General features: G+C 39.6%; 1 protein-coding gene across 1 annotated transcript; it reads right to left on the bottom strand.

The window, feature by feature from the left end:
• Positions 1 to 6,807: 6,807 nt before the first annotated feature.
• On the bottom strand, positions 6,808 to 7,373 carry LOC138889231 (uncharacterized). The gene is made up of 2 exons (XM_070172507.1): positions 7,187 to 7,373; positions 6,808 to 7,070 (listed from the first exon to the last, which is right to left on the bottom strand). The coding sequence occupies exons 1-2, from the start codon at positions 7,371 to 7,373 to the stop codon at positions 6,808 to 6,810; spliced, it is 450 nt and encodes a 149-aa protein (XP_070028608.1).
• Between the last annotated feature and the right edge of the window lie 8,934 nt (positions 7,374 to 16,307).

The following is a 16,307-nucleotide window of genomic DNA, read 5'->3' as shown; positions in this document are numbered from 1 at the left end:
GAAAAAGATGCCAAGGCTGGAAAATTTAGGGTTTCAGACCTTGGCTTTTAAATCTGAACACTTCTGGGTGGATTCGAGGGAAACCAAAAATGGCACAAGGGTGAGGGAAGCCTAAAGGTCATTTGGTGTTAATTTGGGAGGAATCTGAGTTTGTTCTTGTTTGGTCCGAATCTTCAAAAGAAGATTCGAGAAGCTCGGAAATGATTCGAGCCAAACAAACTTCAGATCCATAACGAGGCATGCTAGGGGGTACTATGGTGTTATTTTGGAAGCCATTGGAAAGGTTTGAGTTTGACCCACCTTCGATTTAGTATTAGAAGAGTTGGGGTCTGATTCGAAGGAAACTAAGGTCAGATTTGTGTAGAGGATATTCAGGGGGTTCTAGGGTGTTATTTTGGTAACCGGCGGCGTTGATGCCGCCGGGTTTCAAGCGGTGGGATTCTAGGGCGGCTAGGGTTAGGGGTGGGGTTTGGGGACGATGATGAACAGTGAGAGGAGGGGGGTGTTCAGTTAGGGGCCGGGGTAGGGGCTTGAGCCTTATATAGGGGTGGGGTGGATTGATCTCATCCGTTGGATCAATTAAGATGCACGGTTGAGATCAATCCACTTATCCAAACGACATCGTTCGATTTAAGTTGGGGAAAGGGGTCAACCCAGGGTTGAAATGGATCGGGTTTGGGTGAGTTTTTAAGACCGTGGGATCAAGATGGATGAACGGTTCAGATCTAGTTGCCCTTAAACGTCGTCGTTTCATTTATGCAGAAGCTGAACTGGACCGTTTGATTGCAATGAATCAACGGCTCAGATTTGAGGTATCTCATGCGGCGTCGTTTAGGCTTGTTCGAATTGGACCGGACAGGGGGATGTTGGATTGGGCTGTGGGGGGGGGGGGTAATTTGATTTGGGCCTGGATTTTAATCCAGGTCCAATTTTTATTTTACAACTTATATTATTTTTTTCTATTCTATTTTATTATTTATCATTAAAAAATCCTAACAAAAATTATAAAACAATTTTTAACCTTACACAAAAAATATTAATCACTTCATAACAACTATTCAACATACACATAAAACATTAATCACACAGTGGAATATAAAAAAAATAGAACGGAATGCATATTTTGGTGATTTTATTTAAATTATCTTTCAAATACATAATTAAATCGTATATGCATGCAACATGTATTTTATTTTAATTTTCATTTTATTATGACAAAGTAAACATTTACGGACATAACACAAATATTTAATACCACGCAAATTCAAGAATTACACAGTAAAAGAAATTTATTTTATTTTTTTGATTTATTTTGGAGTAGTTTTCGTAAGGCAAAAATCACGTGCTCACAGCTAGTACCAGGCAATACAACAGCAATACACCAGCAGCAGCAACTCAATCAATACTCCAGAAAAAAAACAGAAAGGTTGTAAACCAACAGCAACAGCAAAATACCAAGACAAACAGACTCAACCAAGCTTGTATTAAACCCAAAACTGAACCAGTAGACCACTGAACCACTTAAGCAATCAAAAGGAATGAGAATCACTGTCCAGAATTCGAATTACATCTACGGATGCAATGAAACAGTATCTTTCTTTTGGTTTTTTGTTCTTAAACTCTCCAGCACTCTCTAAAAGAAACTGATCACTTTCAAAGCTCCCAAAATGTTGTTTTTTTCTTCTCTCTTTTTTCTAAAATTAATCCCCCATATTTATACCCAACTCTTGAACCCCTTTCCAGCCCCTTTTTTTCTTTACAGTTGTCAAAGAGATCTTTTATTATTGCCCCCAAGTTTCTTTTACTTTCCAGCTTGTAATATTCCTCTACTATGTGTATCCTTTTAGCTTTTATCATTATCCCTATACCGTTATGTCTTGTTCCCCACTATCATTAAGCAAATAAAATAATTTAATGGTCCATTAGTACTTTCCTGACAGAATATTCAACTAAGCCATTTTCTAATTTCAAACTTCCCAATTACCTCCTGAGTAACCTGGAATTCCTATCCTACCCCAGTTATGACCAATTCAACTACCCATTAACTACACTGATTCCTGAATTTAAACTCTAAACACCTCAGCTATAACCAATCCAGTCTATCAAATGTCTAACAACCGAATGACTAAAGCTGAATTCTAATTGGAACAAATGGACTGAATTTGAATCAAAATCATATTAACACCACACTGAACCCAACGGAATCATTGAAGCTGAAACTGAAACTGAATCAAAATCGCGTTGATACAGGGATTAAGCTAACACAATTCTAAGTCAAACCTATACAAAATGCAGGATCACTGTCAGTATATTGACAATGAGCCCTGAAGCTACGTGTCTAAAGATCAGTACATACAACACTCGACATCAAACCATTTGACGAAACTACTGGTCTACAAACAAGAATGAATTAATCGATGAAACTATTTATAACATATGTTATTAATTGACAGAAGAAAACTGGACTAAGTAAATGGTCCGATGGAGAAGGGAGAAAATAATGGACAAAGACGAATTACAACGAACCTAATTTAGGCGAACGAATAATCGATTGAATTACTCAAACGAACATTAGAGTATTTAATCTAGCCAGAATCAGAAAAAGAGGCGGAATATTTACTGGATTAAGATTTTAACTTAAACTAAAAACCTAAAAAAGCGACTAATTACAACTTAACACAGACAAATAAACATATAGAAAAAGGAAAAGAAGAAGCTAAGAAGAACTTACTGTTCTTTTCTCGGATCCCACCAACATGCCCATTCAAACTTGAGTTCCAGTTAGTATTATACGTCTATTTCGTCAGAAATAGGCTTACAATACTAACTAGAACCCGTTCAACCCTGACAGCTTCGAAACAGTCTCGAACCGTTGAACCCTATATCCTCCATTCGACGAGTTTTACTCGGATTCGAGCCAATTTGGTTAGGGATTAGCGACGAGGAGGTCCAGGAGATTATTGGGTGTGATTTTGGGGTTAAGTGGACAGGCTAGGGTTTGGGACGGGGATGTTCGATCTAAGATTCGAGAAGTTATAGGATGATTCGAGGCAAGATGAGGGTGGATTTGGAGAGGGGAGATCGAGGGGAATCAGTGGTGTAAAGATGGGGTCGTTTGGATCACCGGAACCGCTGTGAGGCAATTTCCGGTGGGCGAAGCATGGTGGTAAGGAGCGGAGGGTTCGTTTGGTCTCTAAGGCTTAGAGACGAAGAGGTGAGGGGAGGGGGGGTTTGGCTTGGGGGTGTGGGGTAAGGTTTTAGGAATATATAGTGGGGTGGGGATTTTCTCTTGGCCGTTGGATCATTCACGATCAACGGCCTGGATCACTTCACTAATGAGAAACGACGTCATTTGGGTTTGTGCGAGGGTCGGGTTAGACCGGGTATAGGGAATGGGTCAAAACGGGTGATCTGGACCATTCGATCAAAAGAAATCAATGGCTTGGATCTATTGGCCAAATACGACGTCGTTTGGATCTATCTGGAGACGGACTGGATTGGGGCGGGTATTGGGCTGATTTTTTGGGTAAGAACTGGGCTGTGGCCAACTTGGCCCAGTCCGGTTTCCATTTTTTTTCTTTTTCTTCTTTTTCTTTTATTTCCTAATTAATAAAACTAAAATTCTAAATTAAATTTTAAACCAAATTAAAAAAACTAATTAATTCATAATAATAATTATCACACACAATTAAATACCAACTAAAATAAAATCACACAATTGGAGATTAAATGGTAAAAAATGCAAAGTACATATTTTGTGATTTTCATTCTCGCAAATTCAAATATTGTTTAATTAATTTCTAATTGTAAAATTAAATCCTAAATGCACATGCAACACATATTTTTGTATTTTTACTTAATTAAAGCAAAAATAAACATGCACAGACAGATACAAATAAATCATAAACAACACAAAACTATTTTGTTTTAAATTTTTTGGGAGTAGTTCTCGTAGGGCAAAAATCACGTGCTCACAGACATGTTTCTCTAACTAACAGCAGGTTTAAAAGTAAGTAGAATAAATAGAAGGGGAAAACACGATTAAAGTTACTTAATGAAAACTGAATTTTCAACAATTAGCACAAGTACACACTCGTCACCTTACGTACAAGGCATTTCAATTATCACAATACCAATCCTAAGGGGAAAGTCCCCCACGCAAGGTTAGACAAGTCACTTACCTTGAACCGGCTCAAAATCAACTCGAGACCACGTTCTTGTCACGAGTACTCGACTCCAAATGGCTCAAATCTATTCAATTCAATTTCATAATGTAAATAACACTTCAAATAACTGATTCTACAATTAAATTCTAAGTTAATACGCGAAATTAGGTAAAATGACCAAAACGCCCCTCGGGCCCACGTCTCGAAATCGGGTGAAATTTACATTTTCAGAAACCTCGTATTCTCACAAGTCTATACATAACAAGAACATTAAAATTGGAGTTCAATTGACCCCTCAAATACTCATGTTAAGGTCCCTTAATCTAAAGCCCTAATTACCCATTTTTCCCAAATTTTTCACAACTAATTAGGTCTTTAATCACATATAAACGAGTTATGAAGTCAAAAATGTTACCTCCAAGTGATTCCCCTTTGTTTTCCTCAAAATTCTCCCGCAAAAGCTTCAATCCCGTTAAAAAATGGTGGAAAAATGAAGAAGGATCGCGGATTGGGCTTTTAAAACACTGCCCAGCGTTTTAATAAAATCCTTCACTGCGATCGCGGTTCATCGCATGCGTTCGCATAGAACTGGTTGACTTCCCTCTATGCGATCGCGTACCCCCAATCGCGTTCGCATAGAGTAAACACTCAACCCCCTGCCACGCGCGTCCACACTATGCGTTCGCATGCAGCCTCACGCGACCGCATTGCTTTGTCTCCTCACACTTTGCGATCGCGGGCCAACCCTGGCGATCGCATAGAACAAATTCTGCCACCTCACCAACAACCCTATGTGATCGCAGCCTCACTATTGCAATCGCATATAAGGAATCTAGATACCAGATTTTCTGCAATTCTAACAAGTTCCAAAATGACCCGTTGGGCATCCGAAACACACCCGAGGCCCTCGGGACCTCAACCAAACCTGCCAAGCAATCCTAAAACATTATTCAAATTTGTTCCGACCTTTGGAATGCTCAAAACAACATCAAAACACCTATTTTTGATCGGATTCAAGCTTAAGAATTCCAACAACAACAACAACATCCCAGTATAATCCCACAAGTGGGGTCTGGGGAGGGTAATATGTACGCAGACCTTACCCCTACCCCGAGGGATAGAGAGGTTGTTTCCAGGAGACCCTCAACTCAAGAGAGAAACAAGAGACGATATATTAGTACTATCAATAGACGCATAATAAAATAACATAAAATACATAACAAAATTGCACAATAATAGCAATATAAAAAAATATAGGAAATATGAAAATGATGGAAGGTATACTAATATTCAACAGATAAAGCCCTGCATCGATAGTTGATCAGTAGCAGCCTAAGGCTAACTCCTAACTGGCTAGTCTCACTCTAGTGCGATGTATAAACATTCACAACTTCCCTAACCTACAACCTTAATGCTCGACCTCTACAATTCCCTGTCAAGGGTCATGTCCTCATTAATCCTAAGTCATGTCATGTTCTGCCTGATCACCTCTCCCCAATACTTCTTGGGTCTCCCTCTACCTATCCTCATGCCCACCACAGCCAGTCGCTCACACCTCCTCACTGGTGCTTCAATGCTCCTCCTCTAAATGCCCGAACCATCTGAGTCTTGCTTCCCGCATCTTGTCCTCTGTGGGGGGACACGCCCACTTTCTCTCGAATATCTTCATTCCTAATATTATCCATCCTTGTATGCCCGCACATCCACCTCAGCATCCTCATCTCTGCTACTTTCATCTTCTGAATGTGTGAGTTCTTAACCGGCCAACACTCGGTCCCATACAACATAGCAGGCCTAACCACTACTCTATAAAACTTACCTTTTAGTAACGGTGGCACTTTCTTGTCACACAAGACTCCCATCGCTAACCTCCACTTCATCCACCCCACCACTATATGGTGTGTGACATCCTCGTCGATCTCCCCGATCCCCTGAATAACTGACCCAAGGTACTTGAAACTACCCCTCTTAGGGATGGCTTGAGAGTCAATCCTCACTTCCACTCCTGCTTCCGTCGGCTCGGCCCCAAATTTGCACTCGAGGTATTCCGTCTTCGTCCTACTCTAAAAATAATTCCAAAAACTCTAAAAATACGCTTTCGATCAAAATGTCCACCAACCCTCGTCCGAATGACCTGAAATTTTGCATACAGGTCACATTAAACAATACAGAGCTACTCCAACTACCGGAATTACATTCCGATCCTCGGATCAAAATCTCACTATCGAACCGGAAACTTCAAAAATTCAACTTTCGGCATTTCAAGTCTAAATTATCTACGGACCTCCAAAACACAATCCGAACACGCTCATAACCCCTAAATCACCCAACAGAGCTAACGGGACCATCAGATTTCCATTATGAGGTCGTCTTCATACTATTCCGACTACGGTCAACTTTCTAACACTTAAACTCTCATTTAAGGACTAAGTATCCCAAAACTCTCCGAAACTCAAAACCGAACATCCCGATAAATCAAAATAGCAGGAATAAACTTGGGGAAAGTAGTTAATAGGGGATTGGGGCGTAAATTCTTAAGACGACCAGCCAGGTTGTCATAATCAGGCCTTGAGTCTACATATATTTGCCCATCTCCAGTTGAGGTTTGTGTTGCTAAATCCTCAACTGAATTTTGTAGTTGCTATTTTTTGTCTGCAACATTTTTCGTTATGCTTGAATCCACGGCTGAATTGATACTTCTAGAAGCCTGCTGATCACCACGGATTTGTTTAATTCCCCATTGTGAAGGGAACTTAATAACCTGATGCAAAGTAGACGGAACAACATCCATCTCATGAATCCAAGGTCTGCCGAGAATCATATTATAAGCCATGTTCGTATCTATCACTTGAAATTTTGTATCTTTGACTACTCCTTCTACAAATGTGGTGAGCACTATTTCCCCTTTTGTAACAATGCTCGAATTGTCAAATCCAGATAAGGTATGTGTTTTGGGCACCAATTTATCATTGGCTTGCATCTCGTTTACCACTCTTAAATAATGATATTTACAGAGCTACCTGGATCAATTAAAACTTGTTTCACATTAGTATCATGTACAAGTAAAGATATTACCAATGCATCATTGTGAGGGATCATCACGTCATCTGCATCTGAATCATCAAACATTATGTTGTCTTCTTCCAAAACTTGGCAAACTCGCTTTCCATGGGTAACTGTGACTTTTGATGTCTTTTTTGCTGCCATATATGTCACACCGTTTACCTCCTTATCACGACCCAAATTTCCCACCCTCGGGAGTTGTGATGGCGTCTACTAGTGAAAGCTAGGCAAACCGTTTATTTCAATTATTTAACCATTTTCATTTTAAATCCCTTAACAGTTGTAAAGTAACATTTTATAAACAGCGAAAATATTAAAGCGATAGAATGAAATGTAATAACTTAAGATAATACCGATACAAATCCATAACATAAACCACCCAGAACTGGTGTCACAATCTCACGGACTATCTAAGAAGAGCTACAAATAAAGTGTGAATAAGAAAGTACATGTATGTCTTTAGAATATAAAAGAACAGAAAGAAACTAGATAGGGAGGGGACGCCAAGGCCTGCGAACGCCTGAAAGTCTACCTCGGGTCTCTTGATGGACGGAAGGCAGCAACCCCTAGCTAAGGTACGTATGCTCCAGTATTGAGATCTGCACAAAGTGCAGAGTGTAGTATCAGCACAACCGACCCCATGTGCTGGTAAGTGTCGAGCCTAACCTCGGTGAAGTAGTGACGAGGATAGGACACAACTACCAAATAAACCTATGCACTTAAAGCATATATGGAAAGAAATAATAACAGAAACTAGCAGTTAAAGATGGGAAGGGAAACATGTTGTGGGGAAATATCAAATACCAACAGTAACTCAGGAGAAAAACATAAAGAACATTTTAAGGTTTGCTTTAGTAAGAGTAAGGAAAACAGTAACAAATCATTATCCACTTTTATTATTTATTGTTGCGGCACACAACCCGATCCAAATAATATAATACTATTGCAGCATGCAACCTGATCCAATCATATATAAATGTTGCAGCGTGCAACCCGATCCAATCATATATCACTGTTGCGGCGTGCAACCTGACCCCTCCTCTCCTCCCTTATTACTCCATGTTGCGGCGTGCAACCTGATCCCATATAGTACTGTTGCGGCGTGCAACCCAATCCCAATATACAATTCAGCACAAATCACAAATGAATCCCAGCAAGGGAATAATAAGGAAACAACAATGTTCCGACAAGGGAATCAACAATGAGAATAAGTACATCCCGACAAGGGAACCAACAGTAAGAAGTAAATATGTCCCGGCAAGGGAATCATCTATAACCAAACATATACCAACATTTAACTTCACAAATGAAACATCAACTGGAACCAATACCCAACAACAACCAAATACCATGAGAATAATCATAATTCTTGCACAACACAGAGAATCAACAACTTAGGCATTTGTAGTATTTATCAAGAACACAACGATTACAATTTAAGACTCACGGGCATGCTTGACACCAACGTATAGATACTCGTCACCATTCCTATATGGCGTACTCAACAATTAACACATAGCAAATAAGACACAACTCCTAATCCCTCAAGCTAAGGTTAGACCAAACACTTACCTCAATGCCACGAACACAATTCAAGCCCCAACTACCGCTTTACCTCTTGTTTCCACCACCAATTCGCTTGTATCTAGCCACAATATACATAACAATATCAATAAATGCTAAATAAATCAATTATAATGCATGAAAATAGGTTTTCCAATGATTTTCCCAAAAAGTCAAAAATCAACCTCGGGCCCACATGGTCAAAACCCGAGGCTCGAACCAAAACATGATTACCAATTCACCCAAGAACTCAAATATAAAATTTGTTTTGAAATCGGACCTCAAATCGAGGTCCAAATCCCCAAAATTTGAAAATCCTAAGTTCTATCCAAAACACCCAATTTCTCCCTTGAAAACCTTGATTTTGAGTTGAAATCATGTGAAAAGGTGTTATATATTAAAGAAAATGAGTTAGAAATGACTTACAATCGATTTGGAGAAGAACTTTTCTTTAGAAAATCGCCCAAGAGAGCTTAGGGTTTGGGAGAATTTGAAAAATGAAGAAAAATGCGTCTAAGTCCTAATTCACTGGTTGCAGATGTCGCAATTGCAAACCCCTTCAGGACCTGCTATCTTTGCAAATGCAAAGAATCTGTCACATTTGCGACCAAGGGGAAATTCGGTCACATTCGCATTTGTGAGGGACCAGTCGCATTTGCGAGAAATGGTCGCATTTGCGACACTGGGGTTGCAATTACCAAGCATGTCCTCTTCGCAATTGCGAAGTCTGATCTCGCAATTGCGAGATCAGAGGCCTGGGAAAAAATACCAGATACCAGCACTTGCTCCTAAGTCCAATTTCACTCTATGGCCTATCCAAAACTCACCTAAGCCCTCGAGACTCCAAACCAAACATGCACACTAACCTAAAAACATCATATGGACTTTCTCGTGCGATCTAATCACCAAAATAACATCAATAACTATGAATTAAACCTCAATTTTATGAAATCACTCAAGAACATTAAATTTTTCAAATTTCTCAACTATAGGTCCGTTTTATACCAAACCAACTCCGATCTTTGCCAAATTTTGCAGATTCATCTTAATTATTATATCAAACTTGTGTTGGGCTCCGGAACCAAGATACGGGCCTGATACCATCAAGAAAACGCATCAATTCACTTCTAAAATCCTTTATATTTTCCAGAAAATAATGTTCTTTAAAAATTTATTTCTCGGGCTTGGGACCTGTCCCACCCCCTTTTTCCGTCTGTGGAAATTGGATTTATGACATTTTGGTATGGGACAACTCACTCCTTTTGGGAAAGGGGGTTTGCGATTTTGAAGAGTTGCCACCTAACGATTTTAAGGTGTGTTAGGGCACCTATAGGGTTTATTTATAACAACGTTTGGTAACCAGAGATAGGATAAGGGCTTAAAATTATCCTGAAGGAAAGGTGTTAGGCACCCCTTAGGATCTACTAGTGTGGTTCCCAGCCAAACAATTTTTTGTGAATTTGTACAAGTAGCAAATAAACAAGTATGGCTCAAATAGTAGGGGATTTAAATTTAAATACACAGGTGTTTGAAAACAATTAGTGAAAAGAGAAATTTTGAAAAGAATTACAATCTAAGCAGGCTTATGAATGTAAAGAGGTGTGTCCTAGGTTTGTTTATAATATGGATCACATCAATGCAATACCCGGTATGACACTCCTCAAAGAGGGGCTATACGTGGTATTAACCCACCGGTCATCATATCCATATCTACCCTTTCCCGCCCCGTGAAGGTAACTAAAGCGAGGGTTGGTCTCGACCCCTATTGCATGCTGTTACCCGTCCCTTCCTATCAGTCCCGGAGGAATTTAGGACTCCTATTCTATAAGAAGGAGGTTCTAGGCAGACCCTCAGGTTTAAAGGCAAAATACTAAGGTGACATACAATGACAAGTAGGACTTCAATTAAGGGGAGCAGGGAAGACAGACGGAAGGCTCATATATACCTCCATAGGTAATGTACATAAACAGTATGACTCATACACAATTAAAGTCTGAATTTAAATCCTATGCATGGTATCTAAGTGATAACAACAGAACTAGATTTATTATATGACTCAGGAAAGAAGTCCGAATCAGGCTTGCCTACTGATTTTAAAAGTTGACAGTTAAACAAAGGCAGTTCTGGTTTTATTTAAAGTTATTAAAGTAAGACTTCTGAAAGTACAAGAGTAACAGCTTTTATGCCAATGTTGTTATCGTCCTAGGAGCAGGATTTCTAAGTGATAGACATAAATCATGGATTAGCAAGAAACATTGGACCGAAGAGCATGATTTCTAATGCATGTATGAACCCTAAGCATGGTTTCTATTGCGCAATTAGGAATGTAACCCTAATAACATGTTTTCTACCCTTGACAACTATAGCATGCATATTTACCCCATCCCTTTTCACTAGTCAACCCCAATACTTGTTTACAACAGGTTATTACAGGCCAACATGAAATGAATTACATAAGTAGCAATGAAAAATAAGAAGTTACACTATAGGAAGTCTGATTAGGACTTCCTCTCTGAGTTATATAATCAATCACCTCAAGTGCCAAAATGGTTTCATAGCTTTTCCTCATATCTAGGTGTGTTAGAGTTCCCTAAGGACCTCAAGGGATCCCGGGCAGTGCTCACACTCAAATTTCATAGCCAAAACAGAGTAAGTACAGTGTGGAAAGGCCAGCTTTCATGTGTCCAAATTCAGAGGGAACTCAAGGGTCCCAAGGCAAGGCTCACACAAAAGGGGTAGAACCTAGTGTTCTAAGAGTATAGTAAAAATGCAGGACACATGTTTGAAAGGAGTTTGTTTAAAAACTGGACTGATAGGTCCATTTTGAAAGCAATCAATAACAGAAATGGTTGAAAGCAGTTGTATTAGTAAGACAGAGTTCAAACACTTCAGGGTAAGACCACACACATCAAGTGAATGAATTCAGTAATCACACATGGGGGTCAAAGGCGATTTGGGGATACATATATATTGACTACAGACACCTGACCTCAGTAGGAATATTAGGACCGGTAGGAACATGCTCAGAGATAGTTGGACACTGGCATAATCACAAAAAAGTCATGAAACACATAGAGAAGGGATAGGGGATTTGGGATTCATAAAATGGTTAGTGCATAGTGGGTAAAAGAATACAATCATATAGGCATGCTTGAATTACATGAATTTAAAGGGAGGGGAATCATATCAGCATGCTTAGATACAAACTTCACAACAATACCACAAGTAAAACCAGGCCAGAAATAAAAGAAACTGAAGCAGGAATAGAAAAATGTTGTTATTGAGGCTTTAAATTAAACTAGGACATACCAGTGAAGATAGAGGTAAACAAAATGAAGGAACCAAGGTTTAAATATGATTAGCCTTGGTTTGCAGCCGGCCAATAGTCGTAGAATAACACAGAATTTTTCTTTAAGTAAGAGAGGGGTTTTTGAAAGCCAAGCCTGGTGTCTTGTTAATCAAAGACTTAGGGTATTTATGTGACGACCCAAAGGGGTCATCGCCGGATTCCTTCCTTTTCCATGCTTCCTAGGCTTTGAAAGCCTTGATTTTAGTTGCCTCTATTGCGTGCGCAGTCCAGGCGCGTAGCCGAAAAGCTTTTATGTTGAAATATGCGAATTATATGAAACATTTGATGAATTTTGATATTAATATTGTTAAAGTCGACTTCGGTCAACATTTTGGGTAAACGGACCTGGACCCGTGATGTGACGGTCCCGGAGGGTCTGTAGGAAAATATGGGACTCGAGCGTATTCCTGGAATCGAAATCCGAGGTCCCGAGCCCGAGTAAAGAATTTTTGAAAAAAAATGTTTTTCTGAAAATGATATGAAAACTTGAAATGAAAATGAGTTAGAAAATATAGGTATCGGGCCCGTATTTTAGTTCTGGAGCTCGGTACAGGTCTTAAATATGCGCTAAGCACTTTCTGTGAAGTTTGGTCGAAATCAGACGTCGTTTGGCGTGTTTCGGACCTAAATATCTAAAGTTAGAAGTTTGAGAAGTTTGAATTGGAAACGATGATTTTGAGGCTTGATTCATAGATTACGATATTATTTTGGCGATTTGATCGCACAAGTAAGTTCGTAAGGTGTTTTAGAGATCATATGTATGTTTGGTTTGGAGCCCCGAGGGCTCGGGTGAGTTTTGAGTGGGGCCCGGGAGGTCTTAGACTTAAAAAAAATAGCAGGTTCAGGTGTTGCAGGCCCCAGTGCGGCCGCGGCCATTTCCGCGCGGTCCGCGCTGGTAGCCACGCGGCCGCGGTGCTTTTCTGTGCGGTCCGCATGGTGGGGTTCAAAGGGTCGGTAGCCAGGTCGAACAGCGCGACCGCGCACCAAATCAGTGCGGTCCGCACTGGGTGGGTTCAGAGAGCCCACTTCTTCCCTCCCTCGGTGCGGCCGCGGTACGTTTCTACGCGGTCCGAGCCAGCCCCCCAACAAAGTATATAAACTCGGAATTTTCATTCATTTTTCCACTTTTCAAAAACCCAAAACCTAAGAGGCGATTTTCCAAACAATGTCTCTTCTATAAAACGATTGGTAAGTGATCTCTAACTTAATTTCTTTATTCCTTGACATCTTTTAACATGATTTCGACTTGAATCAAGGATTTTCATAAATGGGAATTGGGGGTTTTGGTTAGAACTTAGGTTTTTCTTAAATTTGGGGAGTTGGACCTCAAATTGAGGTCCGATTTCAACACTAAGCATATATTTGGATTTATGGGGGAATGGGTTTTGGTCCGAACCTCGAGTTTCGACCATGTGGGCCCAGGGGCATTTTCAACCTTTTTTGGGAAAAACCTTGTAAAAACTATTTTTATGCATTGGGGCTAGTTCCAATAGTATTTATTAATGCATTCAAGTAATTTGTGACTAGATTCGAGCGGTTGGGTGGTGAATTCGAGGGGTAAAGCTATTCTAGAAGCATGAGTTGAGTTTGGAGCATTCGAGGTAAGTGGCTTGTCTAACCTTGTGTGGGGGACCTTTCCCCTTAGGATATGCTATATTTGATAATTGAAATGCCCTGTACGTGAGGTGACGAGCGCGTACTTGAGCTAATTGTTGAAAATCCGGTTTTTCCTTAAGTATTTCAATTGAGTTCTTTTTTTCCTATTTTATTCTACTTGTGAATTTAGCATGTTGCTAGTCTAGAAAGGCATGTTTAGTTGACTTAATTGCCTATTTGCTTAAATTGCCTGAATTGCATTACGTGAAGCATGTTAGGCTAGAAGTAAATGTTTACTTGGTACGAAATTAGCGTTTAATTTAATATTCTTGTGTTGTTGCTCTGTGTTTTAAATTGGGACTACAGGACGATATCCCGGGAGATTTCCCCTGCACATTTACTTTGGGACTACGGGTTAGATTCCCGGGAGATCCCCCATGCATATTTACTTTGGGACTACGGGTTAGATTCCCGGGAGATCCCCCCTGCATATTTACTTTGGGACTACGGGCTAGATTCCCGGGAGGTCCCCTCGCATATATATTGAGGATACCAAGAGATCCTCGGGATACCAAGAGATCCCTGGCATATATTGAGGATACCGAGATATCCTCGAGATACCAAGAGATCCCTAGCACGCATATTGAGGATACCGAGAGATCCTCGGGATACCAAGAGATCCCTGGCATATATTGAGGATACCAAGAGATCCTCGGTATACCAAGAGATCCCTAGCACATGTTGAGGATACTAAGAGATCCTCGGGATACTTAGAGATCCCCGGTTACTTCCCTTGTGGTTTGCTTTCACCTCTGTTTCCGTTATTGTACTCTTATTATCCTGTGTAGATTCTTATTGTAGATTCTCAATTGCACTGTTTATCTTATCCTGTCATCTTTATATTTTATTTAACCTCAGTAGGGCCCTGACCTTCCTCGTTACTACCCAACCGAGGTTAGGCTTGGCACTTACTGAGTACCGTTATGGTGTACTCACGCCTCTTCTGCGCCTGTTTTCATGTGCAGATCCAGGTACCTCTACTCAGGCGCACTCAGTGAGGCAGGAGGACTACGGAGACTTCGAGGTAGATCTGCTGCGTCCGCAGACCGACGAGTCTCCCTCTTTATTCCATCTTTAGTACTTAGTTCTCTTTCCTTCCGTTTGTTAGATATTCTGGAGTTTGGAGCCTCACTATACATATTCTGTAGCCTGTGTTTCCCGTGAGTTTCCGGGTTTTGGGATTGTTTTAGTCTTGGGATATTGAGTTGTATATGTCGAGTGGCATTCAATACAATTTCCTTTTTTATTTATTTATTTAGATATGGTATTCTATTTTTTTGCAATTATTATGTTTCCGCAAGTGTTAGGCTTACCTGGTCACGGAGACTAGGTGCCGTCATGACATGTTCACGGTTGGTGACTAGGGTCGTGACAATTTATAGCTTAGAATAATAGATAGAAAATAAGGTAACAAGTAAAGGTTTAGCATAATTATGGAAGCAATCACAATTAGAATCCAATTAATACAAGTACTCCCCTTTAATCAAGGAATTACAGCTTAAATAGATACCAACAGGGATAATTAAGGGGAAAAAATCAGTTTAAGAAAGATTGGTTTTTACCAAATAAGGGGTAGTAAAAGTATAGAGCATATGATTGAGTCTAAGTACAGAATATATTAATTTGAGGAAAGGATTCAGAAAAAATGAAGCACCACAGCAAATAAGGGAATGGAATCAATCAACTTAAACAAACGAGTAAAATTTTAGTGGTTTATAAGAAAACCTTGCAATCAAACCGTAATTTAAGGAAATCAGGATCAATCAAGAGGGAGTCATGATTCTGCACTTTGACATATAAATAGAGAAGAATGCACAGGCGTATCAGACATGCAAGGTCAGCCATATTGCTAAAAAGAAACAAGAGATGAACAAACTAGATGAACACAATCATACAGAAGTGACACGAGTTGGCTAAGGACCAAAAAGAACCCACTCGAAGCATGGTAATTAACAGAAACTTAACAAAGTCAAGTAGTCATGGCTACACATAGAACCAGAGTGAAGAAACCAATCTAACACACAGCAACAGGTAAAGAAGGTTAGGCCAACACACAGAAACAAGTAAAGAAAACCTTTAAGACTTACAGTAACAAGTGAAGAAAGTCTTTAAGAAATTAGAGCTTTTAGCAAAGTTGAGTTAAAAGAGGTAATAACTTAGAATCGGTCAAGATAAACAAAGAAAAACGTCTAATCATAAAGAAATCGATCGAATCAAATAAATAAAGATAGTTCCAGAACAACGGATAAAACCAAAATAATTAGGGTTTTCAACGTGATGAATCAGGTATAAGAAAAACATAAATAAACCATTTAAAAATAGTAAAATCATATGATAGTACTAAAAATCAAAGGAGAAGTCATAAAAAAGGGGTTAAGAAACCCTAGTCTTGAAAGCGAAAAGTCACTTTGAAAAAATCGGGAAAAACCTTTGAGGAAAACACCAAAAGCCCATGATATACACAGATCTAAGACAGATCTAAAAGAAAATCGGAAAATCTTTAGAGTTAG

Source organism: Nicotiana sylvestris, chromosome 4 (genome assembly GCF_000393655.2).
Source record: "Nicotiana sylvestris chromosome 4, ASM39365v2, whole genome shotgun sequence".
Classification (NCBI taxonomy): domain Eukaryota; kingdom Viridiplantae; phylum Streptophyta; class Magnoliopsida; order Solanales; family Solanaceae; genus Nicotiana; species Nicotiana sylvestris.
Note: the sequence above shows the minus strand (reverse complement) of the source record. Positions and strands in the feature narration are given on the sequence as shown.

What these genes read in the sequence shown, in the direction of transcription:
- LOC138889231 (XM_070172507.1), bottom strand. Translation starts at nt 7,373, where the DNA reads ATGGCAGCAAAAAAGACATCAAAAGTCACAGTTACCCATGGAAAGCGA. An exon ending in ACAAGTTTTAATTGATCCAG is followed by an intron (nt 7,071 to 7,186) that starts GTAGCTCTGTAA and finishes TTGTTACAAAAG; the next exon opens with GGGAAATAGTGCTCACCACA.